Source organism: Dermochelys coriacea, chromosome 7 (genome assembly GCF_009764565.3).
Source record: "Dermochelys coriacea isolate rDerCor1 chromosome 7, rDerCor1.pri.v4, whole genome shotgun sequence".
NCBI classification, from domain to species: domain Eukaryota; kingdom Metazoa; phylum Chordata; order Testudines; family Dermochelyidae; genus Dermochelys; species Dermochelys coriacea.
This window is the reverse complement of record NC_050074.1, coordinates 30,002,898-30,030,615: the sequence shown is the minus strand read 5'-3', so window position 1 is coordinate 30,030,615 and position 27,718 is coordinate 30,002,898. Positions and strand designations below refer to the sequence as shown.

At 53.9% G+C, this 27,718-nt stretch overlaps 1 protein-coding gene and 1 long non-coding RNA gene across 5 annotated transcripts in view; one reads left to right on the top strand and one right to left on the bottom strand.

The window, feature by feature from the left end:
* LOC122461158 overlaps positions 1-26,764 on the bottom strand; it is a 48,476-nt gene extending 21,712 nt beyond the window's left edge. The window contains exons 1-3 of the long non-coding RNA XR_006282928.1: positions 26,383-26,764; positions 22,738-22,809; positions 2,124-2,198 (exon numbers count right to left, since the gene is read on the bottom strand). This is a non-coding gene — a long non-coding RNA (uncharacterized LOC122461158). The remainder of the gene's footprint in view (positions 1-2,123; positions 2,199-22,737; positions 22,810-26,382) is intronic.
* PACS1 (phosphofurin acidic cluster sorting protein 1) overlaps positions 1-27,718 on the top strand; it is a 107,750-nt gene that overhangs the window by 63,600 nt on the left and 16,432 nt on the right. The window contains exons 3-15 of one of the 4 annotated variants that reach the window (XM_038409429.2): positions 5,706-5,795; positions 9,145-9,270; positions 9,540-9,684; positions 13,396-13,487; positions 14,153-14,233; positions 15,575-15,631; positions 16,556-16,716; positions 19,991-20,084; positions 21,065-21,145; positions 21,524-21,639; positions 24,352-24,490; positions 25,143-25,247; positions 26,507-26,613. In XM_038409429.2, the coding sequence (XP_038265357.2) occupies positions 5,706-5,795; positions 9,145-9,270; positions 9,540-9,684; positions 13,396-13,487; positions 14,153-14,233; positions 15,575-15,631; positions 16,556-16,716; positions 19,991-20,084; positions 21,065-21,145; positions 21,524-21,639; positions 24,352-24,490; positions 25,143-25,247; positions 26,507-26,613 (1,394 nt within the window). Of the gene's footprint in view, positions 1-5,705; positions 5,796-9,144; positions 9,271-9,539; positions 9,685-13,395; positions 13,488-14,152; positions 14,234-15,571; positions 15,632-16,555; positions 16,717-19,990; positions 20,085-21,064; positions 21,146-21,523; positions 21,640-24,351; positions 24,491-25,142; positions 25,248-26,506; positions 26,614-27,718 lie in introns of all 4 variants that reach the window. The other 3 variants (XM_038409427.2, XM_038409426.2, XM_043519525.1) reach the window with 3 other exon arrangements.

Below are 27,718 nucleotides of genomic sequence, written 5' to 3'. Positions count from 1 at the left end.
ATGATGATGGCCATAAAGGAAAACAAGAGGTGTGCCAGAGAAATTATCAAATTCTTATTGGAGTCTATGGAGAATTCTGATCTCCTAGACATGCTTCAGTGATCCTGACTTCCTATGAGTCCTATGTAGTAATTCTGGGTATCCCCTCCACATCTTGCCCTGTCAAATCCATTGGCAGAGATCTAGCTCCAATTGTATATTCAATCCCCCACCGCCACAGCTGGAGAATGCAGAGAATCAGATTTTTTTTAAGGGATCTTCTTCATTCAGTTCAGGAAATGGGAACCAGAATGAGAGTACCACATTCACCAGCTGGACCAGAGTGATTCATTGAGGTCTCGGAGCTTCCGTGGATAACAGACCTGTTCTGATCATGACAGTCATTGTGTCTGATCGTGTTTTTCCTAGTGTGTATGGAAACCCTATCAACCCTTCCCCAGACAGAAACTCTCCTGTCCTGGGCAGAGCAAAGTTGGCTATCTTTATGTACGATGAACACCAAGACTTCCACAGCAGAAGTCGGATTAACAGAGTAACTCCTACACCGAGAAATATCTCTAGTAATAAATCAGTTTGGTGGGCTGGTGATCAACTGCCTTGCATCTGGAAACTGTAAATAAAGTGCCCTGTAGCCTCTCTGTATCGGAATGTAAGGTGGTGAATGACATCTTGCAAAACTGGGTGAGGTCCCTGCTTTGTTTTCCTACCTATGGCACTGCTCCCCAGGGCAGTACAAAAGCTAGTGAGGAGATAGAGGTGGTGATACTGTTTTATGCCTTTCTGGCTGAAGAGGCAGTAGTGTTCAGACCTCATAATTGAGTGTAGGATTGTCACTTGTCTTTAGCTCACAGAGGAGGTCTGCTATTGCAAGACCAGCCTCCCATCCGTGACCAGTCAGGTTTAAAGGAATACAGGCTGAGGTGATCATTGTCCCTATGCACCCCGAAGGAGAGCTCAGCAAACAGAACGTATTCACTGGCTGGGTGCAAAGTCCTTGGTTTAACTGCCATGCTAACCTGATGAAATGTAACCTTGAGAACCTCCCTCAGGGCATTACTGCAAGTGTGTCCAAGCAAAAAGGTCAAGTCTCTGCAGTGATCCTGATTTCCTATGAGTCCTATGTAGTAATTCTGGGTATCCAGAATTACTGGGTAATGTTCCCTCTGCTGAGGGAAACCCCAAACGAGCAGAGCAGGGCCCTGTCTGTAATAACTAAATACGTTCCTGAAGGAGGCTTGACTTCAGAGCATTCCCATTTTCCCATCCCCAGACAATTCTCATGTTTTGCAGATGGATGGCAGCCTTTTCCCTTTGCTCTGATGTGTGCTCCCAGGGTCCCTCTCCAGGATCATGGCAGCAGTAATACTGTCTTTAGGGAAGAAGGAAATTCACTTAATCTTTTCCTGGACAACTTTTCTGATCGGGTTCTGTACAGAGAGAACTCTCTTAGCCTGCCCCAGGAATACCATCCCCTGCCTCCCACAGATGCACAGAGATGGGCAAAACAAAGTCTGGGGGAGAGCCAGGATTGGAAATGGAGTTGCTGATCCCAGTTCTGTGGCCTCTTCCTAGGAGCAATAAGCTTCCTAATGGTCAGATCTGCTAGGCTGGGAAATAGTCTCTTCTAAGAAACATCCCATGAGATGGGCCAAAGCCTTAGAGATTTGCCCGACTCTCTCCCTCCTTTACAGTATCTTCACCTCTACACCACTCCACATCTGCCCCTTCTTCCCTGTTCTTCCCTGCTGTGGGTCCCCTTATCTTCAGTGTCCCTTCACTGCCACTACATAGTTCACTCTGCTTGTGTGTTACATCCCTTCACCCTGCATTTGGTCTGTTTAGATTGTCAGCTCTTCAGGGCAGGGACTCTATACAGGGCCTAGCACAGTGGTGCCCCGTTCTGGGCTGGCCCTTCGGCACTACTACAATAAACAGGATTACTAATCATAATCAAAGTGGAAGCCATGCTGCATTGCTGGGGGCAGCTGGGGCTAATCTAGCAGGTGTAACTAGTATGACTATGAAAAAAGAACTAGTCTTCCCTCCAGCAGCCTAGCAGTGATTTGGAGAGAGACCTAAAGACAGCAGCGATCAGCCAAAGAGCACTGCAGTAAGGGACAAACCAGCATTGCATTGGGGGCTTTTCTAGCAGCTCCTGTTGGACCAGGCAACTCTTCAGTCCATTCAGTCCACACTTCCTGTGTAAGGCAAAGAGGAAAATAAATATGTCAGACCAAGAGCTCATCTGTCTAATCACGGGGGGGGGGGGGGGGGATGACCTGCTTCATCCTCTCTCCTACCAGAGAGCCCTATGCATTTAATTAAAAATTTATCCCAGTGTGAATTAGTTACAGCTGAGATGACATGCTTTTATTACTGACTGACTGCTGGGGGTTTTAACCCTTCCTCTCTGGGGTTTCCATAGACTGCACAAATGATACTATGTTATGGCAACGCGCCCTGCCCCACCTCCAAACCTCACCGAAAGTCCTTTCCAACCAGTGCTAGGGGGTTTTAAACCAGTATTGTGTGTCCAGTCTAAGGAGAGCTGTTACTAAGAGAGCATTTCCTTTTATTACTGTCTGCTTCCTGCTGTTTCCCTATCATGTTTCTCATTGTTAATAACTTGGGTTTATTAGGTTTTCATGCAGAAGAATTTCAAAGTGCTTTAGGAACTATATATAGCTCGCTCTGTCCCTGCTGAGATGCAGCCACCTTTGCAGCACGCAGCAGCCATTTACCAGTGTGTATCACAGCACGCGGCGGGTTGGGGAAGGGAGCGAAGTAGCCTGCGTTTGACTGCAAGTGCCAGGGGTTGCAACACCACTGCCTTGGAGAGCCAAGGAAGAACTTTCAGAGGAACTCTGACTTCAGGCACTTGCATCACTGCCAAGTCCAGGGCAATTCTCTTGTAGGACACGCATGCAAATTATTTAATGAACTAATTAGCGTAAAAGCATAAACCTCCGCTTGAAAATGGTTGTGTGAATTTGATGCAAAACTTGCCTTCCCTCAGTGAGGAAGCACTGTGGGTTATGGGATTCCTGGCTTTGGGTGATGTGTGGGGTCTGATGGCTTGAGCGGTGGTTCCTGACAGCAAAGCCAAGAGCACACACCTGGCATATTCGCTCTGAAAAGCCATGTGGCTCAGTGGGACAAGATCTGTCCTATTAGAGACCTGGCTTCTGTTCCCAGATAGCAGTATAGGCACTCTGCAGAAATATTAACAGCAGTCCATGGAAGCGGCAAGCCTCAAACTCATGGTTTCCTGGTTTGCAACTCAGTGCACCTACCTCTCAGGCTAAGGGTGTCAGCTAAGGTGTGACAAGGCTGCCAAATGTGCAGGTGCCTGGTGAGATGCGAGGTGCATGGCGGCTTTCTGCTCAGGACTTTCTTTGATGAGCGAGGCCTTGAACATCTAGACAGCACTTGGAGGGCTCCACCTGTGGGCCCCTCTGCTAAGTTCACAAGCACCATCTCAGATTTGGTTGGCACTGCATGCCTGCTGCAGGGTTTGTGTGTCTGTCTTTGCAGCACCTGGTGCTGGCCACTCTCAGCGGTGAGGTTCTGGGCTAGACGGGCCATGGGTCCAATGAGTCTGGGTGCTCCTATTGTTTCTCATTTTAGGCAGCATTGGCCTGAATCCCACCGCATAGATCCTGTAACCCTCTGCAACAAAAGCACAGGCCTCTAACGCTAAAGCAGTAACCATATAACCTAATAAGGGATTCAGAGATGGGAAGGCCAGAAGGGCCCATTAGATCATCTATAGGGCCCTACCAAATTCACAATCCATTTTGGTCAATTGCATGGTCATAGGATTTTGAAAATTTTAAATTTCATGATTTCAGCTATTTAAATCTGAAATTTCATGGTGTTGGTAATTGTAGGAGTCCTGATCCAAAAAGGAATTGTGCGAGGTGGGGTGTCACAAGGTTATTGTAGGGATGTTTGCGGTACTGCTACCCTTACTTCTGCGCTGCTGCTGGCGGGGTGCTGCCTTCAGAGCTGGGCAGCTGGAGAGCGGCGGCTGTTGGCCGGAAGCCCAGCTCTGAAGGCAGAGCTGCCATCAGGAGCAGCGCAGAAGTAAGGGTGGCATGGTATGGTATTGCCACCCTTACTTCTGCGCTGCTGCTGGCGGGACACTGCCTTCAGAGCTGCTCTCCCGCCACCCAGCTCTAAAGGCAGTAAGGGTGGCAATACTGCAACCCCTCTAAAATAACCTTGCCAACCCCCTGCAACTCCCTTTTTTGTCAGGACCCCCAATTTGAGAAACACTGGTCTCCCCTGTGAAATCTGTATAGTATAGGGTAAAAGCACACAAAAGACCAGATTTCGTGGGGAGAGACTAGATTTCATGGTCTGTGGCGCATTTTTCATGGCCATGAATTTGGTAGGGCTCTAATCATCTGGTCTGACCTCCTGGATGGCCCAGTCCAAAGAACGTCACCCATTCCCCATGTGCTGAGGCGAGACGTGAGAGTTTGACAAAAGGCAGCCAGGCTGGATTTGGAGACACTGAGAGATGTGGAATCCCCCCCACACTTCCCTTGGCAGTCTGTGCCAATGGTTAATCACCTGCACTGTTAAATCTTTGTGCCTTGTTTCAGTTTGAATTTTTCTGGCTTCAGCTTTCAGCCATTGGCTCTCATGCGGTCTTTCTCTGATAGGGATAAGAGTCTATTTTTTTGTGTGGATCAGCTCTCAGAGTAGGATACGCCACATGTACCCAAAGTCTTCCACTGCTGTGGTAAGAGCAGGAAGCAATTGGAGTCAGGATTCCTGTGGGCATAGTAACAACATGCCAGGGGCTTTGAAGGTGAGGCTCTGCCACCCAGTAGGTCTGTGTGCTCTGGGAGAAGTGGCTGGAGCAGGGGATGCTGGGTATTATTCCTGAGTCTGCCACTTAGTGTGTGACTTCCCCTCTACTGGGAACGGGGAGAATCCCCAGAGCCTTTATGTCTCTAAGCAGCTTTGAGCCTGGAGAAGGGCTGCTCCAGTGGTTGGGGAGCTAGCATGGGACTGGGAGACCTGGACTCAATTCTCTGCTCCAACAGAGTGCTTGTGTGATCTCGGGCCTCTGTGCTTCAGTTCCCCATTTGGACAGTGGAGATAATCCTTCCCTAGCTCCCAGTAAAGATTGTGAGGTACCCAGATGCTGTGGGGGCAGAGGGCGGGGTAAGTGCTAGGAGATCTCGGATGACAGGTGCTTGGAAAATGCCAGTGTTATTCCCATAGCACAAGCTCTTCTTATGTCTGGGTCTGTCTCCGGGAGCGCTCTGTCTGCTGCCGGATCCAGAGCTCGGTAACGGTGGGATTTAAAATGGTGCTGAAAGTGAAACAGCAGAAGGGGAATGCCTGCTTCTTACAGGGCGCGTGCAGGTGTAGTGTTGGCGCTCCCTTCGGAGATCTGACAGGCAGTGCATTAGAGAGCTGGCCTCTGGGACAGATGAACGGTGGATTTCAATCCCGTCCTCGCCCCCAAGCCCCCTTCACAGCTGTGGCCAAGGATCAGCATAATCAGGATGCTGTGATACCTTCTCTCCATGTAGCTGGGCCCTCCAGGGTGGAGTTGGTGCAGGTTGATGTGGGGGAAGTGCTGGGCCAGCTTGCCCTGCTGGTGCTGATTTGGGCACTATTCTCTGCCTGTTCTGATCCTGAACGCAGGTGAACATGCAACACTGTCTGCTCTGTGTTGGTTACAGGGCTCAAAGAGGATCCTGAGATCCAATGAGATTGTCCTGCCAGTCAGCGGACTTGTAGAGACAGAGCTTCAGCTGACCTTCTCGCTCCAGGTGAGTGTGTGCAGCTGTGGGAGGCTCTGAACTGGAGAGGCCTTTTCCTTGACGGGTGGGAACTCCCGTGTGGCACCAGTTTAAGGTTATGTCTCTTCCAATATACCCAAGGGCAGGTCTACACTACAGCTGGGATCCACGCTCTGAGATCGATCCTCCAGCGGTCAATTTAGCGGGTCTAGTAAAGACCCACCAAATTGACTGCAGATTGCTCTCCAGTCGACCCCTGTGCTCTACACTGCCCCCACCTCCGACGAGAAGAGTAAGGTAAGTCGAAGGGAGAGTTTCTCCTGTCGACTCCCTGTGGTGTAGACCCCGCGGTAACTCGACCGAAGGTACATTGACTCCAGCTACGTTATTCATGTAGCTGGAGTTGCAGAGCATAGGTCGACTTACTGCGGTAGTGTAGACATAGCCATAGAGAGAAACTTTGAATTACAATTGGAGACCCTCAGCAGCTCAAACAGCCTCTGCTCTTGGCTAGAGGGGCCTCCCGGAGTCCTTAATGCCCACAGGGCTACAAAGCTCTTGGAAGTGGCAAGCTGAACAGGCACAGGTGCACTTAATAACACCAGGTTTCCTTGAAAGCTCCAAGCAATGACAATACCATCGTCTCCCATTTGACATTCCTCCTGCCTGCCCTCTACCTTAAACCCAGTCTAACAGGTGGGTGGGAGACCGAAATTGTATTGCCAGTGTGACCTTGGGCAGGTCCTTTACCATCTCTCTACCTCAGTTTCCCCACCTGTAAAATGGGAGCATTCTTAGGAATGTAGAACTGGACTGGACTTCCAGGGTCATTGAGCCCATTCCTGTGGTACTGTAAGCAACCCTGCCGTGCCATTAACGATGGAGGGTTCAGATATTTCAGTGTTGGGACCGTACAAGTACCTAGATTGAATGAGGCAGCAATCCCAAAATCAGTGGCTTACAGCTGCACTCTCCACGCAGCTTGCCATGTTTCGTCCCTGCTGCTTGACCCCTTTGACAACTCCCTCCACCCTTGTAAGATCTTGGCAGCAGAGAAGCGACTGTGCAATAGTTCAGGCCCCAAATGTCAGCCTTGTACCATGGCACTCTTGTGTTTTCCTGATACGCTTTGTATCTTTTTGAGATGTGACACTTCCCCTTTCATGTGGGGAACCAACCAGCGTCCCTAGAGTATATGAGCCAGTGTCACTGTTCACAGAGTGAAACTGACCAGCCTACTATAACTTCCTAAGCTGAATGATACGCACAAAGCGGACTAGCTTCCCCCACGTCCCCAGTTTTTTGCCCTCTTTAAATACACCCAAGTGTTGCTGATAATACAGCATAAGAGGATTTCCAAATGATTTTAATCCTGCAGGAAAATGCACAGTGGGCAGTAATAAGAATTGATTGATTAAACTGTTGCAACAACATCCTTTGGCAGTTTCCATCTCCTTTAGCAATTGAAAGTGTTTGCAGCCAGTCCTGGCCTGGGACAGGTCCTTGGAGCAGTTCTCAATGTCCCCTTCTTCCCTGCACCCAGCCAAAAGAGTGGCATAGAAAGAGCCTTGTTATTTCTCATGAGGGACACTGTATCCTCCCTTTTGTTTTTTTAAATACAGGCTCAAAATGGCAATGAAGCTTTTGCCACACCTCGTTTGCCGGTGAATGCAAAGTACTGCCCTGGACTGTGTGTCCTGGAGCTGTGTATTGTGCTCAGACATTGAGCATAGCACATTTGTCATCCTGGATTATTTCAAGGTGTTCATGACCTGTCTGATCCCTTCCTTAAAGCCTCTCTTGTGTAGCGGCTTTTGGAAGCTGCGGTATGCTCAGAATGGCCAGCCAGAACACTGCCTCTTTCAACAGCTGGCTTCCGGACACTTCTTGAAATTAACTTGGTTCTTTCAGGAAGAAGATATAATCAGTGGAAGGCATGGGAAGGCAGGGAACTGTCAAGCAGGACTCCTGGGTTCTGTTCTTGGTTTTTGGAAGGGAATGTGAGCTAATGGGCAGAGCAGGGACTGAAATCCAGGAGTCGTGGGTTTTAGTCCCAGCTCTGCTATTCCCTCAGTTTGTCCTTGGCTCAAGGGTAAAATCACTGGCACTTCTAAAAATGCAGTTCTAAAGACCCATTTTCAAAAGTGATTTAGGAGCCCAAATCGGACTCAGTGGGATTTAGGCTCCTTAATCACTTTGGTGCTTTTGAAAACGTCATCTTTCAGTGCTGCGATTTTGCCACGTGTAAGATGGGAATAATTTACCTGCCTCCCAAAGAGAGAGGAGGATTAAAGTTCGCAGAGCACTTGGATTCCTGGAGGAAGACACGACAGGAGGGCAGAACATCATTCCCCCTCCCTCTGTGCTTGGTCTCTCTGTGCAATGCTAGTTGCCATCTGCAAACCTAGCAGGGATTGTTTCCAGAGAAGACACTTCTGCTCATGTTGTTACTCACGCAGGTAGTGGCGTGAGATTTTTCCCATCCTCTTTCTCCTGCCAGTGGAGCTGCAGCCACCCTGCCCCTGGACAGAGCAGCTCACCCTCTATGCCTGACTGTCCGCTGTGCTGCATAAATCCCTGCTTTCCAGGATGGGCAGTTGCGAGCTCTGAGAATTGTAAATGTGTGCCCCTTACTGTCTTGTTGAACTTTGGCTGCTGCTCGCCATGCAAACTGGATCCCACCAGGGGGCTGATCACCAAACAGGTGTGGACCGGATCTTAGATCTTACTTCCATGGCTTTGTCCTACTAGCTCTGAACACCACCCCATGTAGCCTGGCTGCCTGCTTTTACTGATCAGATCAAGCACTGTGCCTAAGGTGGGAGCTGCTATGTGGTGCCTGGGAGGAAGATGCGTTAGGCTTTGCTACCCAGTGCTGTCCATGGAAGAGGGATGGGATGGGGGATGCCTACCTAAGCACCAGAGCTCTCCTCCGAACCCCTGGAAACATGAGATGTGATCATCATGGTAGCTTGGCCGATAACAAGCCTTCTCCTGAGCCTCAGAGGCTCCGCATGACCTGACAGGTCTTCCTCCAGTGGAAGCCGTGGAGTGTATTGACCGCCCTCTGCACGTCTGCTGTAAGCAGGACACCGCGCTTCCTTCTGGCTCCCTGCCAGCCTGGGCAAGCAAGTGTCCGCTAGGCCGGTCTCCAGCAGTGTGCCCGCACTCACCATCAGCCCGTGATGCGCGTTGGGAGAGTCTCTCCCTAGCAGGGCTGGACATGGGGTTTTTAGCAGCCTTCCTGAGTACCCCCATGGGAGCCCCCAGACAGATCTGACCCCCACACCCTTGCACCGGGCCACCTGGCACCCCAAATGTACCGGGCTCTCATGCGGCCCCCTGTTGCTGCTCTCTTGACTGTCACTTGCCCTTGCAGTACCCCCACTTCCTGAAGCGAGATGCCAACAAACTGCAGATCATGCTACAGAGAAGGAAGAGATACAAAAACCGGACCATTCTGGGCTACAAGACTCTGGCTGTTGGGCTCATCAACATGGCTGAGGTGAGGACGAGGGAGGCCCCAGGTACGGCCATGGGGAAGAAGTGATTAAATGTAACCTCTCCCCTCTTTAGCTCAGACAGAGGCAGAATGCTGTGTCCCTAGGCTGGGCTCAGGGGTGGGACCTAGCCAGAGACACTTAGACCAGCTGAGCTGTGTCAGGTTGGCCCATGTGGGGCCACGGTCTCGGTGTGGGTGATGGGCTCGGTATTCTCAATAGCCTCCTGCGGGCCCGCTGGGAGTACATACCACATGGTGTCTCCCCTGCCCAGGTCATGCAGCACCCCAGCGAAGGAGCTTTAGTGCTTGGACTCCACAGTAACGTGAAGGACGTCTCTGTGCCCGTTGCTGAGATTAAAATCTACTCTCTGTCCAGCCAGCCAATTGATCACGAAGGGCTTAAGTCGAAACTGTCCGGTAAGGAGGGGACTAGTTTGGGGTGGTGGGGCTTGGGCATGGGGTATCCAGAGGGGAAGCTCATTGGCTGCCCTGGAGCCAGCATCACTAGGCAGCTGCACAGCTCGGTAATACTCAGTTGGCACAGCAAGCTGCAGCTATTGCCAAGATGGGGCCCAGGTGTTTTCGATCCTCTCCATGGAGCATATGCCCCCCTCCCTCCCTGCTGGGAGAGGCGTGGGTGGCTCACTGGCAGGGGACGCTGCGCTGGAAGTGGTGCCTCCTTCAGATGAAACAGAGCCAGTGTCCTGACCTGGTCATTAAAGTTCCTGAGTGAGTCACTTGCTGTCTGCTAGAACTGGGGTGCTGGAGCCAGTGTCCTGTTCAGACTCCACCAGGGGGAATTATGTTCTACCTCCCTAAATTCCCTCCTCGCTCTGCCTTTTCCCTAGGACCGAGAATTCTTTCCTTCCTGTCCTGAGCTGTTATAGAGTGTGGCTACACGTTCCTCCCCAGAGGGAGCTGCATTTCCACACTGTGGCAAAAACACTTTTCTCCAGAGGCTTGGCTTGACTAAAGTCTCAGAATCAGAACAGATGTTTTCTTGGTCCCTGATACCCACCAGCTGTAAAAGCCACATGCCTGCTGGTTCCATTCTGCATTGTACAGCTCTGCTAGACTCTTGTATGCATAGTTGGAGGCAGTGCTTTAGAAAGCACATGGAGCCTTTTCAGTTACATTCTATCCCTGTGCAGCTACATGTGTTCCTGGTGCTTCTGTGACACAGCCCAGGTGCGAACAGCAGCCGGCTGGGTATCAGCCCCCTCTTGGTTACCTGTTCAGCGATTCAGTCTCGGGTTTTAATGTGTTTAATCTGCAGAAGTGAAGGCAAAACCCTGCTCATGGCCCAGTTCCACCACGTCCATTTGCATCAGATCTTGCTTGGACAATGGAGGCTAATTCCTTCCAACACGGCTATATTTAGCCCTGCGTCTTGGAAACCTTCCGTTTATGATACTGTCGTGGATGGCTGCCTAAGCAGTAAATCTGGTTGCCAGGGAAACTGATGGAGAGGCAGGCTCTGTGTTGGATTTATTTTAATATTTGGGTTTATTACCAGCAACTGCGTGACCCGACAAGGGAAGGCAGTGGGCACTGATGGGGGGGTACCTGTTAATCTGGAAATCTGCACCCTTTCCTGTCTGGCATATTGAGGCAAATAGAAATCAGTCCAGGTCTCTCATAGACAGAGCCTAAGTTCCTCTGTGGTGGCAGAATTTAGTCTTTGCCACAGAATCGTACTCTTTTATCTAGCTTTCATTAAAAACAAATCTGTGCAGCTCTTATGGTTGCTCCACATGTGAGGGGTGTAGTAGTGTCTGCCTTAGTCTGCAGGCAGCCTGAAACAAGCATCATCAAATGGAACCTCATTCATCTCAACAGGATGTTAACTCTGAAGCATACCGATGACAATGTACCTGTCCATATGGTTAACTATTTAGCTGTTGAGCATATTAGTGGAGACATCCCCCCAGTGTGTATGTGGTGTGTGTGCCATGCCCCTTGGCCCTATCTTCTAGGAAGTCTGGATGTGTGTGTGTGTGTGTGTGTGTGTGTGTGTGTGTGTGTGTGTGTGTGTTAGTTAATGCTTGTAAAGTGCTGTGAGAGCCTCCAATGAAAGGCACTAAAGAGGGGTCCGGGCTTGTTGCTGCAAAGGGAGACGTGGTTCTACTCTGCTAGATTCCGTGAGGAAACAGAAATGTAAATATTGTGAGCCATGAAATTCTCTCCCTCAAACTCCAGCACCAGCTGATCTTTGTCCTTGAGTGGGAATTTAAGCAATTATTTTATTTTAATAGTGTCCAAGGATGACTCCCCACCCCCAAAAGATACTAACCAGATACAAACAACTGTCTGTCAAATAATGGGAAATACCAGATGGTCCCAAAGGGAGTGCAGGGAGCTGTTTGCAGCTCAGTAATCAGCACAGTTCCCAAGTTCATCAGTCAGTCCATGGCCAGCTCATCTCAAATATTGGGCTGGCTCCATATTCCACTCTTCTCCACACCCTGCACAGGGCGACTGTTCTCTAGTCATTGGATGCAGGCAGGGCTGCAATCAGAAGGACTATGGGCTGCTATGGGCCACGGGGATGCTGTCTTTGGACATGACTGAAGGAGAGGGGCAGAGGAGGATTGACTGGGCGTGTGCTAGTTTATTTGCTCCCTTAGGGCATTTGAAAGGATTCTTTTGCTTTTACCTTAGATGTATCAGGGATGGCTCTTCCCTGGGGTTTGGAGACCCCAAAGAAGCTGCCTGGGAGCTTTCTCATCCCTTAAACGAAGTGGGGAGGGGTTGAATCTTCAACAGACTTTATTTTCTACCAGCTGTTCATCCAGTGGAAGGCTGGCCTGGTGGCTCGGCACTTGCCTAGGAGACCTGGGTTTGACTCCCTGGGCCACCTTGAGCAAGTCCCTTATGGTAACCGTGCCTAAGTCCCATTTTTCAAACACGACTTAGGGAGCTTGAGTCTCATTGAAAGTCGCTGGGATTTAGGTGCCGAAGTGCCCAAGTTACTGTAGAAGGAAGGCCTTACGCGCCGAATTAAAGGATGATGGGGATACCTGTCTCCAGGAGCTCAAGCTTAAGATTTAGCTTAATAAAGGGAAGGTTCAGGGGTGACTTGGTCTGTAAGCTCCCACACAGGGAACAGAAATTGGCTAATGAGCCCTTCAGTCTGGCAGACAAAGGTCTAACAAGAGCCAGTGGCTGGAAGTTGAAACTAGATGAATTCATACTAGAACTAAGGCATACATTTTTCATAGGAAGGATAATTAAGTATTGGAACAACCTGCCATGGGCTGTGTTGGATTCTCCGTCACTGGTAATTCTTAAACCAAGGTTGTCTGTTTTCCTAACAGTTCTGCTCTAGTTCAGCCAGGTGTTGGTGCAGGGAAGCCCTGAGGCCTGGGCTATGCAGGAGCTCAGACTAGATGACCACAATGGTCCCTTCTGCCCTTACAATCTATAAATCTAAGCCACTCAAATGTGACCCTTCCCTCGGTGCCTTGGTTTCCCCATCCTCCCAATCGGGTCACTAATCCGGCTTTCCTTCAGCCTCTTGCCTAGACTGTAAGTCCTTCAGGTCCTAGCTCCCCTAGTGTCTGTGCCACCCCCCAGCAGAGCAGGGCATCCAGGCACTACTGCGGCACAACCCAGCTTTCGAAAGAGTCGGCATAAAAGGCCTTCTCAAGCAGACCTGCCTCAGTGAGTCCCATGGTGCCGGAGCCCTCCTAGCTCTCCGGTCACCCACAGAACCTTCCAGGGTAGCTGAGGTCTGAATTTCTAATGGAAAGCCAAGCCACTAAAGCCTCTCTTGTCTATATTGTGCATGACACACGCTTCTCTTTCGGATCACCCTTAAAACCGAGTCCTGACCACTCTGTGGCTACATGTGGCCACGTGGTACTTTCCACTAGAGAAGGCGTGTGCTTGTTTGATGGTGGAGAGGCCCAGTGCCGGCTGCCTGCTATCCCATCGGTAACGTAGGCCAGGCTATACAGAGATTAGGGCCCTGGCTGAACTGCGCCACCCTGGAGGACCAGTCTGCACTGCTGAGCACGCTCTGACTTGCTGGGCTGTGACATGTGGTGTCCTGGACCCTATGCGAATCCTGCTGACAGTGCTAAGTTCCCAAACTGGACTTCCAGCCTAACTCCAGCTGTCTTCCAGATCGGTCCCCTGACATCGACAACTACTCGGAAGAGGAGGAGGAGAGCTTCTCCTCAGAGCAGGAGGGCAGCGATGATCCCCTACATGGACAGGTAACACCTTATCCCCCCTTCCCAGTCTGCTGCCCCCTCAGAGTGCTCAGGGCAGAGCTCCATTGCAAGGCATTACAAAGCAATAGGCTGGCTGGGCCTGGCTGCCTCCATTTGCAAACGCCTCTTTCCATGGGTTCAGGCTTTCCCCCAGTCCTGATCTCTCCGCAGCAGGGGGGTTTTCACCTGGTTTCTGCCTTTAACCCTCCCCAGCCCCGTGTACCTCAGTGGCTGAATCAAGGCAAAGACAAGTGCCCCGAGCGAGCTCTGAAAAGATGCTAAGTAGCTCCCCCTTCCAGCCTGCGCCTCTGGGGGCAAAGGGAGCAAGAGGTGGTGCTGTGCAAGCCAGGCTGGGAGCATCCCCCTTTGGGAAGGGAGGGGAGAGGCAGACAAGCTGCAGAGCAGCCTCCCTTTGGGATCTAGCTGAGGACTGTGGACTCCCAGCCACTGATCCCTTGGCTGGCTGCCCCAAGTGGTCACCTATGACTGGGCTGCTGCTAGAGGCAGCCTATGTGGAACTGTACCTGCCTGGAGCTGACTGCTGTGGCCCGAGGACCAGGAAGATCCTGGTTAAGAGAGCTAGCTATGGCAGTGTGGCCAGGCTCCCATAGCCCCAGGGCCTGGGGGTATTATTTCTCTGAATGAGCTGTCTCCCCCCGCCCCACAAGGACTTATTTTACGAAGACGAGGATCTCCGGAAGGTGAAGAAAACAAGGCGGAAACTGGCTTCGGCCTCGGCGATCACTCGGGTGAGTGTGCTCTGCGGGTGCGCTGGCTGGCTGGTCGCCTTCTGGCTCCAGTCTGGTGCGAGACCTGGTGCATGCCAGCCGGGCCAAGAGGGTCTCTGAACTGGTCGTAAGCGGCTTCCGGGGGGACTGGATGGCTCTGGGACTTGGGATGGGGCAGAAGGAGCCATTCGCCTCTCGAAGTGACCGCTGTTCAGCACATTCAGACACGCTGCTGGGGGGAGCTACGCAGCGGCAATCTCCAGAGCTGTCGGGCTGTCTCCTTTCCACCACTGTTGCTCGTCCAGGCGTGGCTGTTTGACCTAAGCCATGGCTGAGAAGCTCTGCCCTGTCTCCTAGGAACTGGCCTGCAGTAATGCTACCTCTCACCGTGCCCCACGCAGAAGGCAGTTACCAGAGCTGCTTGCATGCCTCTCCTTTAACACCTAGCTGTGATAACCACTTCTGAGCTGCATGCAGCTGCTATGCCTGCTTTCAGCCTCGCCATCTCGCGCAGTGAGCTTGGCTGGTTTGCAAGCTAAGCAGGCTTGCTCTGGGCCAGACCTCCGGAGAATGAGCCAGAGGTGCAGCGTGGAAAGGTGTTGGCCACTTAGGAAGAGTAGTGCTCCCCTCTGGATTGGTGCTAACCCCAGTGCACCAGCGTGCTGCTAGGGAGTGCTGTGCTTCACTCTGCATGTTCCCTATGTCCAGCCCTGCATCAGGTTTGGAAACTCTGGTGGACTTTGAACTGTCACTTAGGGCAGCGTTTCTCAGCTGCGGCCACTGTGGCACCCAGTGAGTTCTCCACTTTCCCAGAGGCGATGGGGCTCAGGCTTTGGGCTTCAGCCCTGGGATGACGAGGTGGCAGGCCCCAGGCTCAGGCAGTGGGGCTTCAGGTTCTAGCTCGCTGCTGCCTCCCCTGGCCCCCCATCCAGGATTTAATTTGTCCCCAGGCTTGCCAGGGATGAGTAAGTCTGCTGTGGAATGTGATACTTGTATGTTTGCTAATATCACTTTTCACAACGGTCTTACTAGCTAGCAATAAATAAATGACCATGATTTGGACATGTATATGTGCATATTTATTTGTTTTTCCTAAAATTAATGAAGTATTTTAGGAAAAATTGTGAAAGCGGTCACCAGCAAGAGTTGGTGGCCGCACTCGGAGGCCACCAAAAAATTTGTCCTGAGAATCCCTGATTAGAGTAACTGAGATTATCTGTGGGGCGATGTGATATTCTCCTTCCATTGGCCCCTCAGTCGTGCCTACAGCAAAGGCCTGCGCCCCCTTGTTGTGGCCTGTGATTCCTGTTCCCTTCCTTGGTGTCACTGTAATGAGTCAATGGCACCGTTTCTTCACAGCAGCCAAATATAAAGCAGAAGTTTGTGGCGTTACTGAAGAGGTTCAAGGTGTCGGATGAGGTAGGTGCAGTCCTTCTTTGTTTTGTTGCAAATGCCTTTGCTATTTCCATGGTCTCTTGTTGGTAGATGGGCTGTGATCCAGATCAGGTGAAATGCATCCCTCATCACTGTTCTTCCCTCCTCCAAATGAATGGCAGTGTGAGCTCAGAGTTCAAGTCCTTCAACAGTTTGTCTCGTTTTTGTTGTTGGAAGGAAGGGGAGTAGGGTCTAAAGGCTAAAGCAGAGAGGGGCTGGGAGCCAGGACTTCTGGGTTCTGTCCTAGCTCCTCCACTGAGTCATTCGTGGCAAATCACACCACTTCTGTGCCAGGTTCTCAATCCCCTGCTCTAATCATGAGTTCATCTCTCCCTCCCGCACTCCCCTTCCAGCAGTCTGACCTCTGTTACCAGTTACCCCCTGCTCCGACCACTGGACCCCATTTGTCTCAGAGCTGTGGATAGAACCCAGGGGTCCTGAATTTCAGTTCCCCTATTCTGATGACAAGACCCCTCTTTCCCTCAACTTTCCAACAACCAAAGGATCAGGAGGTGAATGAGATTAAGTAGGGGCACCTCCTACTTCATGAGCTAAAGCAGCCATGTGTTGCTGGGTGTTAGACATGCCTGTAAGAGCAGTGTAGTCCATCGTCTGCCTTGGAGGTTTCTTGGAACTTTTTCTGAACCTTTGGTGATAGCTGTTCTCTGACATGGGATCTGGGACTGGCCGGGCCATTGCTCTGTGGGTGACTCTCCATGTTCTCTGGGAGATGTCTGATTGGTGGGGTGTTAGACCCTTGACATGCCATTGGCTGGGGAAGGAGAGCCACGAGCAGGAGGTGTTCCTTCAGGCTTCTTCTAGCACTCACTCCCATGGGCTTCCACAAAATACGCAGTCTCTGCTCCAGGTTGCCTGGCCCCGGTCTAGTCTGGAGTGTCCTGCCCGCAGGTTGGCTTTGGCCTGGAGCACGTCTCCAGGGAGCAGATCCGAGAGGTGGAGGAGGACCTGGACGAGTTGTACGACAGCCTGGAGATGTACAACCCCAGCGACAGTGGCCCGGAGATGGAGGAGACGGAGAGCATCCTCAGCACGCCCAAGCCCAAGCTCAAGTGAGTGCTGGCAGTGGGGGCAGCACGGTGAGCAACAGCTGCAACAGGGAGCGAACCTGGGCTGGTGTGACCCCTGGGACACAGCAGCTGCTCTCAGCTCTGCCACTGCCTTGCTGAGTGAACTTGGGCAAGTCGCTTCCCTGCTCAGTGCCTCAGTTTCCCCTCCCACCTTCTCTCTGTCTCGTCTATTTAGACTGAGAGCTCCTCAGGGCCATGGCTAGTCTCTTGCCACACATTTTGTGCAGCATCTGGCATAGCAGGGTCCTGATCCTGGCTGGGGCCTCCAAGCACTCTTGTAATACTATTGATAGTGTGGGCTGGGGGACTTGGAGTCAGGGCTCTGGGAGTCTCTTCCCATATGACACTGATGCAGCAAGTATCTACAGTGCTCCGTGACTGTCTGTGAAACACTGTTGTTGTTTACACTGTGGTAGCTCCCAGAGGGCCAGGTTCATTGTGCTGGGTGCTGTATGAACCTGTAACACAGATGCGCTCCCTGCCCTACAGAGTTCACAATCCAGCCATGAGACTAGACAACAAGGGGAAGGGAGCACAGGGTGCCCCTGAGATGGTTGAAAATTACTGTAATTCTCTATGAGTGACAGTGTAAGTCTCCACAGTGCTTTAGGAAACAGCTGCATTGAAGTGCAGCTAATTCTGGGGTGGAGCGCAGCAACCGCTGTGTCAGTGACATAAGGGTGCATGTTGGCTAAGGACATAGAGGGGAAAAGGGCCCTGCATCTCAACTGCACATTCAGAGCCCCCCATCCAACAAGCCTCATGGAAATTACCCAAATGGGCTGAGACCCAGGATCTCCGTTAGTGCATCCATCCAGTCTGGAATCAGAGCGCTGATGCTCTAGGGCTCTTCCCCTGCAGCTGAGACTGGTGTCACATGGCTTCCCCTGGGAACTGAGGATTAATTAGGATTTGTGCAGCCCTTGGAGATGCCTGGATGAAAGGAGTGATCTGTTCAGCTAGGTAGTTTCTCGCCCTGCTTTGCTCATGCACGCCAGCCACTGCTGCTGCAGACCCTTCTCCTGAGGGTGTCCCCCCCTCAACACCCCAGTCTATAACACCTCTACTGCACCTGCCCTTGCAAGCCCTTGGGCACTCTGAGAGGCAGCCTGAGCAGGATTCCTGCCGTCTGCCTAGAGCTATGGCTTCAGTCACGGTGCTTCACAGACCCCAGTAAGGAGCTCATTCCTTTGCTCTCACCATTAGACACACCTCCCCTCCCAAACCTGGGAACAGAGCCCAGGATTCCTGGCTCCCAGCACCTCTACTCTAACCCCTACACTCCCTTCCCCTCCAAGAGCTGGGGATAGAACCCAGGAATCCCCATTGCCAGCTCTGCTCTGGTCTAACCCACTGGACTGCAATCACTTCCCATAATTTGGAAGAGAACCCAAGAGTCCTGGCTCCCAGCCCTGTGCCTTACCCACATGGCGGTCTGTGGGGAGTGCAGTTCCTTCGCAGGGGGCATGGGAGCCCTTCTCCAGCATTGCCAAATGGGCTGGGAGTCACAGGTTGATCAGGGGCTGTGGAAAACCGGCTCCTTAGATCACGGGCCATATTCGGTGTGAGTCACAGCCAAGGCCAACAGCACATGTGCTTAATCAGGCACCAGTAGCAATCTGAGCCCCCCCCCCCCCACACACACACACTCCCCTTCCCAAAGCAAGTGTGGGCTGCCAGTCCAGCCCTACCAATAATACACCACCTCCTCCTCCCGCACGTGAGCTGAGTTCTGTCATCCCTCACAGAGCACAGCCAGTGATCTCGCCCCCTTAGACTCTGGTGCTTGCTGTCCCCACGCTGCCCAGCTCTCAGCATCGCTGTAGCTCTTCATGTCCCTCGCTGCTCTGATCCAGCCCTGGCACAGCACCACAGCCCTGGCGAAGGGCTGCGTGGCTCTCCTAAATGCCAGCCTGGTTCTGATTGGCCCGAACTGCATCCCTGATGCCAGGCCGCTCCCTAGGGCTGCCGCGAGCCAGAGCTTGAGATGGTCTTGCTGGGCTCAAGGCCTTGTGGGGTGGGATTCAAACACCAGATCAGGAGCACTGAGCTGTAGCTGACTGTACAGAAGCTTTCGGCTACAACAGGGGATGAGGTGCTGGGACTCCTGGTTCTGTCCTGCCCCAGTCTTGCCACCCAAGGGCTGTGGCATCTGCACTCTTCCCCTCTCTGTAGCTCGGCTCCCACATCTCCTGGGGAAGGCATGTGAGACGGATGGTTTATGTACGTTTCTCCCGGAGACCGGTGTGACCGAAGCTGTGAATGGAAGCCAGGGTACCAGGCCGCCTGGGTGTAAGAAAAGGCCTTGTTGCGATTTAGCTGTAACCCATTCCCAGGGGCTCGTCTATACCCAGACGTTGCACTGGGTTGTGGGAAATGGCTGCAGCTTTTGCGTGTGGATTCATATTGGTGTCACTGGTGCGATGGGGTTAGCGCTCCCAGTAAATGGATTGATGCGAGTCGAACAGAGAGAAGCCAGGCCTAGCCCAAACCAGCCTTGCAGGCTTCTGGGCTGACTGAACTCCGCAGGGTGTTATGGTGCTGCAGCTCTGTGGGTGGCTCGGGACTCAGGCTAACCTGACATAGGCCCCTCTGGTACCAGAGTGAGGCTGATCGGCGCACACACTCGCATGGTGTCAGATCAGTGAAAATCCCCACATGGACACGCTCTGATCTCAGTTTGAATTAGCCCTGTTCCCAGTCGACTTGAGCTGCAGCATTCACAGGGCCCTTGGCACCAGACTAGCTGGAGCGGTTTCAGTTTGGTCTGTACGTGATGCCGTCTCAGCTTTCTCACGCAGACAAGGCCTGCTGTTTGTCTGCCCAGCCCCCAGCCTTCCCTGCTTGGAGCTAGGAGGGGCCCGGCAGCACAGCAGTGTTTCCAGGGAGAGAGGCCCCTGGAGAGAGCCCCTTGTGGGAAAGGTGAGCCTGTCACTCCAAACCAGGCTGGGCATTTGATGCTCCGTAGCGGAGATGGTGCCGGGGAACCTGGAAGGGACGGGGAGCCCTGTGCTAGCATCCATTGCTGTGCCAGTGCAGAGTGCTTCTTGCAGAGCCATGCAAATTGTGGGAGGAAATGGGGCTTTAAATATTGGCCAAAGTCTCCACCATGCAGGCCTGCCCGTAGGCACTGAAATACGCCCGGGATTTGCGCAGGCCGGCCCTGGGGCTTGAATCCCTCTAACCCTCTCCTCGCCCTGGGCCAGGGTCTGTAGCAGCACTTTGTTCCCTGACCTGCTGCATCTCTCCCTGCTAGGCCTTTCTTCGAGGGGATGTCTCAGTCCAGCTCCCAGACAGAAATTGGAAGCCTTAACAGCAAGGGGAGCCTGGGCAAAGATGCCACCAGCCCGGTGAGTCATCGCACAGGGAGGGAGTGGGTCCCCTGTTCCAGATGGGGGTGCCAGAAGTAGGCCCATGTGGGTCTGGCTGCGCGGTGATTTGCAGCTGGTACGTGTCATGCTGAGGCTCGGACCTCGACTTCCAACGCATATGAATGCAGTCGCAGGATCTCTGCTGGAGCCAGGTGGCTGCGGGAGTGCCGGGCACGGACAGGTGCCAGCTCCTCCGTGAGCATTGCTGAACGGCTGCATTCCGCTTGGCCTGGGGACTGGCTGAGGCAGAGCAACGTGGCCTGTCAGTGCAATGGGCAGCTGCCTGTGCCTCGTAGTCACTAAAATCTTAGCCAGCACCTATCCTGGCCAGTTGGAATTGCCCCCCAATCCTCCCTCAGTCCAGGCAGCTTTGGTGCACAGAAGGGCAGTGGGGTCTCCCCTTTGGCACCGCGGTGCTCCCCAGCTCCTAGGCAGAATTTGCTTCCCGAGAGCCCGGCACATACAAACTGGGTTTTCTAACACCAGTGTTTGAAAAAGGCCAAGCTGCTCCTTATCAGCATTGATTATCTGTATTCGGCAACACACAGTACCCCCACTCCTGGCCCAGCACCCGGTGTGCTAGGTGCTGTATGAACACTGAGAGCTGCCAGTCCAGTGTCAGCCAGAAGCCGGCCGGTGGACACAGGCAGACGGGCAGTGAAGCTCAAGGAGGCCATGAAGTGTTGCTGCTCAGCACATTGGCAGTGCTGCCAGGGGATGCCCGGAGTGGGCCTGGCCCTTCGTAGGCTGCCCAAAGAGCTTCACTGTCTCGACGGAGCACTCAGCCGACAGGGGCAGGACTCCAGGGGATGAGCTGGGAAGCACTGTTGGGATCCCGGCTGGGCCAGTGGCTCTGAGGAGCGGCCCTTGGGGTGGCTGAGGGGGAGCGAGTGCAGTAGGGCAGTGTCTGCCCCAGATCTGTAAACCCTCCATCCTTCTGCCCTTGGCTGTTTTTTCAGATGGACGCAGCCGTCGGGGACAAGTTGAAACCTTCGCGGAGTAAAAACCTGGACGACAGCCTCAACGAAATAGACACCCTGGTAATATGCCCCAGCCGCGCTGGCCTGCTCTCCCCTCGGTGCTCTGCCTGGCTTAGGTGCTGGAGCAAGGGGGACATGGCATGTACAGGCCTCTCCCTTTTGGGAGAGCTCACATGCCCAAGGTAACACCCTGTGCTGGTGCCCGTTTGCCCCAGGAGGCAGCATGGCCTAGTGGGTAGAGTGCCAGGAAGCTGAGCTCAGGATGGGGGAACACAGCCCCTCTGACAATGGAGCCCAACTTGTCTCAAGTTGGCACCTCCAGTCAGTGGCTGCTTGATACGACATAGTCGGTGGCTTTTGGCTGCGAACTGTCCCCGGCTAGGGCCCCAGCTGCTGATGGCCAGAATCAGCCTCCTCGTTCCCTTTGCGTGTCCGTAGGAAGCGAGCGAGCAGGACACGTTCGGAGATTCCAGCACCACGTTAGTCATCCCCGAAAAAGTCAAGACGCCCATGAAGAGCAGCAAGGGGGAGCTTCAGAGCATGGCATCACCCAGGTAAGCTGCCTGCTTTGAAACCAGGGATGGGAGACGTGGCTTGCATGGAACAGCAGCTGACTGCCTCTAGGGGGCATTGGCTCCAGGCCAGCCCAGGTCAGGGGGTTTGGCTGGCTCAGAGGGCAGAGAATAGGTCATTTCCCTTTCCCCTTTAGAGAGATGGCTCCTAGCCAGGCTGATAGGTACCAACCATTGCTCCCCTTCCATGACCTGTCTTGATGTAGCTCTTAATAGACAGGTTCCACCTCCTTGTCCGTTCCCAGGCAGGCCCTTTCCCCAGCACTCTGCAGGGTTGGGGTTCAGATTCTGCTCGACACCCAGGGAGGAGGCTCGACCTCGCAGCCAGTGGAACTCGATTTCTTGTATTGAACTGGTTTATTGAATTCTCCCCGAGCACAGGCTCTCTGCGGGCTTTACTCGAACTGTCACTCCAGCCCCAGAATGCCGTGGCACGCTCCCTTGCTTGTCATAGGTTGCTGATGTCGCTCACTAGCAGGCTGGGGGATGAGATCACCAGGATCAGTGGGGTTTGCCCCTCAGAGGCAACCCATGCTTTGTGCTCTCCAATGAGTTGGCCCTGAACTGGAGAGGTTCAAAGCAAACTGCTGGTTACAGCCCTGCTGAGATTCCCCGCCAGAACAACCTGGTGTGTTGCATCTGAATAGCCTGAGACCCTCCCAGAGAGAAAGGGGATGTTGCAGGAGGCCTGGGTTGCATCTCTGGCTCTGCCCTTGGAATGTGTGGGTCTCACTGAGTTGCCTCAGTTTCCCCATATCAGGTGTTGGGCACTCAGAGGACTGTGTGGCATTTTGCATCCAGTACCCAGCATTAGGCATCTTCCCTTGGCCAGGGGTTTCTGGTCCAGTCTGCTATTGCCCATTCCATCCCAGGCCAGGGAGGGTGGCGATGCCTTATGGCTCTGAGCCTCCAGCACTGGCTGGTCTGTGGGCAATCTCGATGTGGCTGTATTTGAACCTTTGACTGTGTGGTGTCGGGCCCCCATCCCGTCCCTGATTCCCTGTGTACCGGGCCTCTCCCGCTGTGAAGGCAGTGGAGCCGTGCCGGAGCTGCACTGAGTGAAGGATTGGATCCATGTACCTGGTGTGTTCACATGCCCGTACATTCCCAATGGAAACCTGCCCCATCTGCCTCCTGCTTTGCTCAGAGACACTATGGACAAAAATGCAGCTTCAGTGTGTGACGCAAGCTCACCATGCTGTTCCCTCTCCCAGATGTTATGGGGGTGGGGACGACATGCTCAGCCATCGATTCCCCCCCCCCTTTGTCTTAGTGCTGAAGCAGCGCAGCCTTGGAGCAAAGCACCAGGCTGCTTTGTCCTGGAGTTGACACCTTTGCTTAATTGCTGTCATGTGGCAGCAGACAGGGCTGTGTCCTCGGGCTCCTGGGAGCGCTGCTGCTTCATTCAGGCCACACTCCAGATCAGATCTGCCTGGCTTACAAGTGAAAAGCTCTGGTTTCCTGCCTGCCAGCGCTGCGAGCCCCCGGCTTCCCGCCTCCAGCAGGGGAGAGTCTGAGCTTCGGGGCGGGGCACGAGCTGGTTAACATTCCACCTCTCCTCCCCCAGAGCTGAGCTGGCTCTCGGGCACTAGCAGAGCTCTAGTTCAGCTGGCTGGGTTGGCCCCTGGTGGGGAGCTCAGATGTTATGATCAAACCAGGCCCTTCCTGCCTTTACGCGTCTGAATCTAGGAGCAAGGACTAAAACCATATTCTAGTCAGTGACGGAAGAGCTGAGCCTCCAGTACCCAAGCTGAGCTGTGCAATAAGGTGGGAACATCTGAGCCCAGGTCACGTTTCAGGGGAGCGGCACACTCTAATGGGTCGAGGCCATTGGAAGGGGAACTGACAAATATCCCTTAGCAGTGCAGTGGCAGGGTCTAGTGGTTAGAGCAGGGGACTGGGAGCCAGGACTCCTGGGTTCTATTCGCAGCTCCATGGGTGGGAGTGTAGGCTGGAGAGGGAGCCAACCTCATCCCACAGGGGCCTGGGCTGGAGAGCATGCCCTTCTTGCCCTACTGATGGAGGGGGGTTTGGGCAGGAACATGGAGCTTTGTGCTCTGAACTGACCATGTTCTGGATCCCCCACCCCCCCATGGTGCTTTGTTAGCTTGTATGTCCAAGACCTGCACAGTATGGTCTTTGCCCTCCAGGAGAGATGCCAAACCTGCCAGCCATTGGTGGGGTCTGCATTCCTGTGGGGATCGAGCCCCAGCACCTAGCACAGCCCCTTCTGCTGCTCTGAGATTGCTGGAGGAATCCGGATCATGGGAGAGAGCCTTCTGAACTGGCTAGGAGCCCGCGCTGGATCCGCTGCTAGAGGAGGGGACGCAGCCCGCCCCTGGGGTTCCCTCTCAGCCTGTGCTGGCTACAGACTGTACAGACTGTGCTCCCTGTGTCTGACCAGCCCACCCAGTCCTGTTTGTACCCAGCAGCGTTGCTGAGCTCCTGCTCTTGACAATGTGCCAGGAAACCCAAGTCACATGGCCATGCTACTCTGTCCCCTTGCCAGCGGGCAAGCGTTGTCCTGGTTCAAACGCTCACAGGAGCCCCAGGGCATGGCTTAGACCTGAGCGGGGCCTGTGTGTGTATCTGCAATCAGAGACCCTGGTGCATGGGGGAAGGACTCTGCTTTCCCATGGATGCTGTGCCATGCCGGGGTACCAGGCCAACAGCACTGTCCTTTGTATGTTGCAGCAGAATGGAAGGCGCAGCGCACACACCCCGGCAGAAGAGAAGCACCCCGCTGAAGGAGAGACAGCTCTCCAAACCCCTGAGCGAACGGACCAACAGCTCGGACAGCGAGAGGTCCCCGGACCTGGGCCATAGTACACAGGTGATGTGAACGCAACCCCAGTCACTGCTCTATGGCGGGATGAGCCCAGCCTGCACCATCTACAGCTGAGAGCTCATCACAGATCTAACCAAACAGTCGGTCCTGGAAGTCCTGTATGGAGAGCCAGGGGCTGCAATGAGCGACATCAGTGGCATCGGGTGCAGTGCTGCGGGGAGCGGAGGCGGGTGCTCAGTAGGGGGCACTCTCCCTTCGGTCAGTCCTGGCTCCAGTGCCCCAGCGCGGCACTAGGGGACACTTTGTGCTGTAGCTTTCCATCTTCCTGATGATCTGTACAGTTGTGTCCTGCCCACTGGCACTCAGCACATATCCCAGGCACTGTGTATAACAGAGCTGATTACCGTGTCTTGGCCACATTCTAGTTCAGCTAATGGATTTACCTCTCTGAACTCCCCCTGCGGGAGTCGCCTTCCCTCCTCTCCCTACCAACGCGGGCTATGGGGCGCAGTAGGGGCCTTGAGGCAGGTGGCTGGATACACAGAGCTGAGGGAAAGACAGGGAACCGGGGTCCTGGTAACAGCACCAAGGGAGAAGCAGCTCACTAGGGGAACCTCCAGGGTTCTGGCCCAGCCCAGTGTGTGTTGCCTATGCCCTGCCAAGGCTTAGCCCTCCCCTCACCCTCCCTCCCCAACAGATTCCTCGCAAGATCATCTATGACCAGCTGAACCAGATCCTGGTGTCAGACACGGCCCTGCCCGAGAACATCATCCTGGTGAATGCGGCCGACTGGCAAGGCCAGGTAAGGAGGCCGGCCCCCGGATGGGACCTTGCAGGTGCTGCTGGGCAGAGTGGCAGTGACCTACGGAGACGAGGCCCCTCTGTTTCCCTGTCTTCCGCTGACATGCCTCAGCCTTGAGCGAGAGGATGGGGCTTGTCCCCCGCCCTGCCAGTCTCTGGGCTCTGCTGCCAACACTGTGCCTGCCTTGTCCAATGCAGACTGAGCAACAGCTCGGGTCACCCGGGCCCTCGGAGCCCTGCTGCCCTGGGAGTGGAAATGGCTGCTCCGCAGAGGGGCCGTTGGCCGTGTCGCCTGGAGCCAGCCTCTGGGGAGCAATTGCAGGCAGCAAGGCCTGTTGGGTGGTGCTATGGTCTGTGCGAGCAATGGGAGTGCAGGGCATTGCCTGGGCTGAGCCGAGGCGGGGACTGAATGGGAAATACCAGGGGGCAGGGCTGGGTTGGCTGCCCACAGACGTTTCCCTGCAGGTGAGTGTTAATGCTGCTGCTGTGACTGAATGGCCGAGTTTGAATCCCATCTGAGCATCCCCCTTGACCTGGCGTGGAGTCTCCCCGAGCTGTGGCTATAGGTGGACTGGAAGCTCTGGGGCGGATGCTGATCTTTCCCAGTCCGGACCAGGGCAAGCATGTGATCTGACGGCTCTGGGTCTCTGCGTGTCCCTCGCTAGCCCTCCTCACTGCAATACCAAGCACCTCTCGAGGCCCGTCCTCCTGCCATGCACAGGCGGCACCCCCAGAGCACACAGCACCCTCCGGATTGCAGCTGACAGGCCCACTCTTGTTTGCATGCTCAGTGGAGAGACCAGGGCTGTGTAGCCTTGACTTCTCTCCCCCGCCCCCAAGCGGGTCCCTCACTGGAGCCTGTTGCGTGGGCATTGTAGGCAACGTGCCTCTGCGAGCCATGAAGGGGAGTCTTGACTTGCCTTGATCTCACACCTGAGATTGCCAAGCCCCAAGCAAACCAGCCTCTGCTGCCCCACAGCTGCCACTTCCCACTCACTAGGCAGCCACAGCGCTCCCAGCCCTTGGCAGTCTGGAATGAACGCACGCCCCATGGCCATTGCCACCTGTCCTGCCTGTGCCCCACGCAGCCTGCCGGCCTGCAGCCAACTGGCGCAGGGAGGGGCACGCTTACCCACCTGTCCCCAGGGACTCTGGTTGCTAAGCACAGAGGAGAAGTATTCGTGGCAGGTGTTGTAACAGATCGCTTTGCTCCCATACACATGGGCATGCTGAGCTCACCTTTCCTCCTCTCCTTGCCAGTATGTGGCCGAGCTGCTTCGGGACCAGAAGAAGCCAGTCGTGTGCACGTGCTCCACCGTGGAAGTACAGGCCGTCCTGTCTGCTGTCCTCACCAGGATCCAGAGATAGTGAGTAAAGGATGGTGGCCTTCTGGTCCCTGCGCCGGGGGCAGATGGTTCCTGTCGATATGGGTATGGTGGAGTTGCTCTATTAGCTAACCCTGCCATGGGTTATGAGTCAGCTCTCATAAGCTAAGCAGGGTGGGGCCAGATCAGTGCTTGGAAGGGGAGGCCTCTAGGCAAAACCAAGGTGTGGCATGAGTGCTGTGGGAGGTTCATTAGAGGGCACTCTCCTTTTGGAGTTGACACCAAACCAATGCCCCAGTGTGGGGCTAGGGGGTGCTGTGCTGCAGGGAGGGGGGCAGGAGCTCAATTGGGGGTGCTCTTCCCTCGCAGTCAGTGCAGGCCCCAGCACCCCAGCATGGCACTAGGAGGTGATGTGCTGCAGGGAGCTGGGTGGGGGACTGAGCAGGGGGTGCTTTCCTCTTGGCTAGTCCTGGTGCCAGTGACGGAGCGGTAGTTGGGAGTGTGGTAAAGTAGGAGGAAGGGCTGTTGATCCAAAAGGGGGAGCTCTTCGTTCGGATCCAGGATTGAACCACGGCCCCATGCTGATGCTAGTCCTGTGCCACTTGAGATGCCGTTTTCAGATGGGAAATAAAAACAAGATTCTGGCCGCTTGTGTTCATTCAAGGGCTTCCTGACCATATAATGTTCCTGTCCATTAGCCCCCAGGGTCCTGCCCAGAGTCCAGCATGGTAATTATATTCCACCCATTTAAAACATCCCTGGCTGCTTCACTTTATGTGCTCTAAGCTGTCAAACGGCTGCTGTGTTCCACACCAGAGCTGGTTGCATCTCACTCCTCAGCAAGAGGTCTCTCTACAAATCACCCCTTACCCCACCCCAGAGGCATTTCATTGCTGGGCAAGCATTCCCTGTATAACTCCTTCCCCGCATCTCTCTCCTGAGCTGGCTGCATTTCATTGCTAGATGAGCTATCTCAATATAATAGCTGCTGTGTTCCACCCCAGAGAAGGCTGCATTCCATTAGTGGATGATTCATGCTGTGGTGTATAGCACAGCAGGGGCCTGCAGGGTGAAGGCTGCCACAGATGTGTAAGATAATTTATTCATAGTGCAGGAACATGAGGGCTGGAGTCTTTCCATGGTTTTC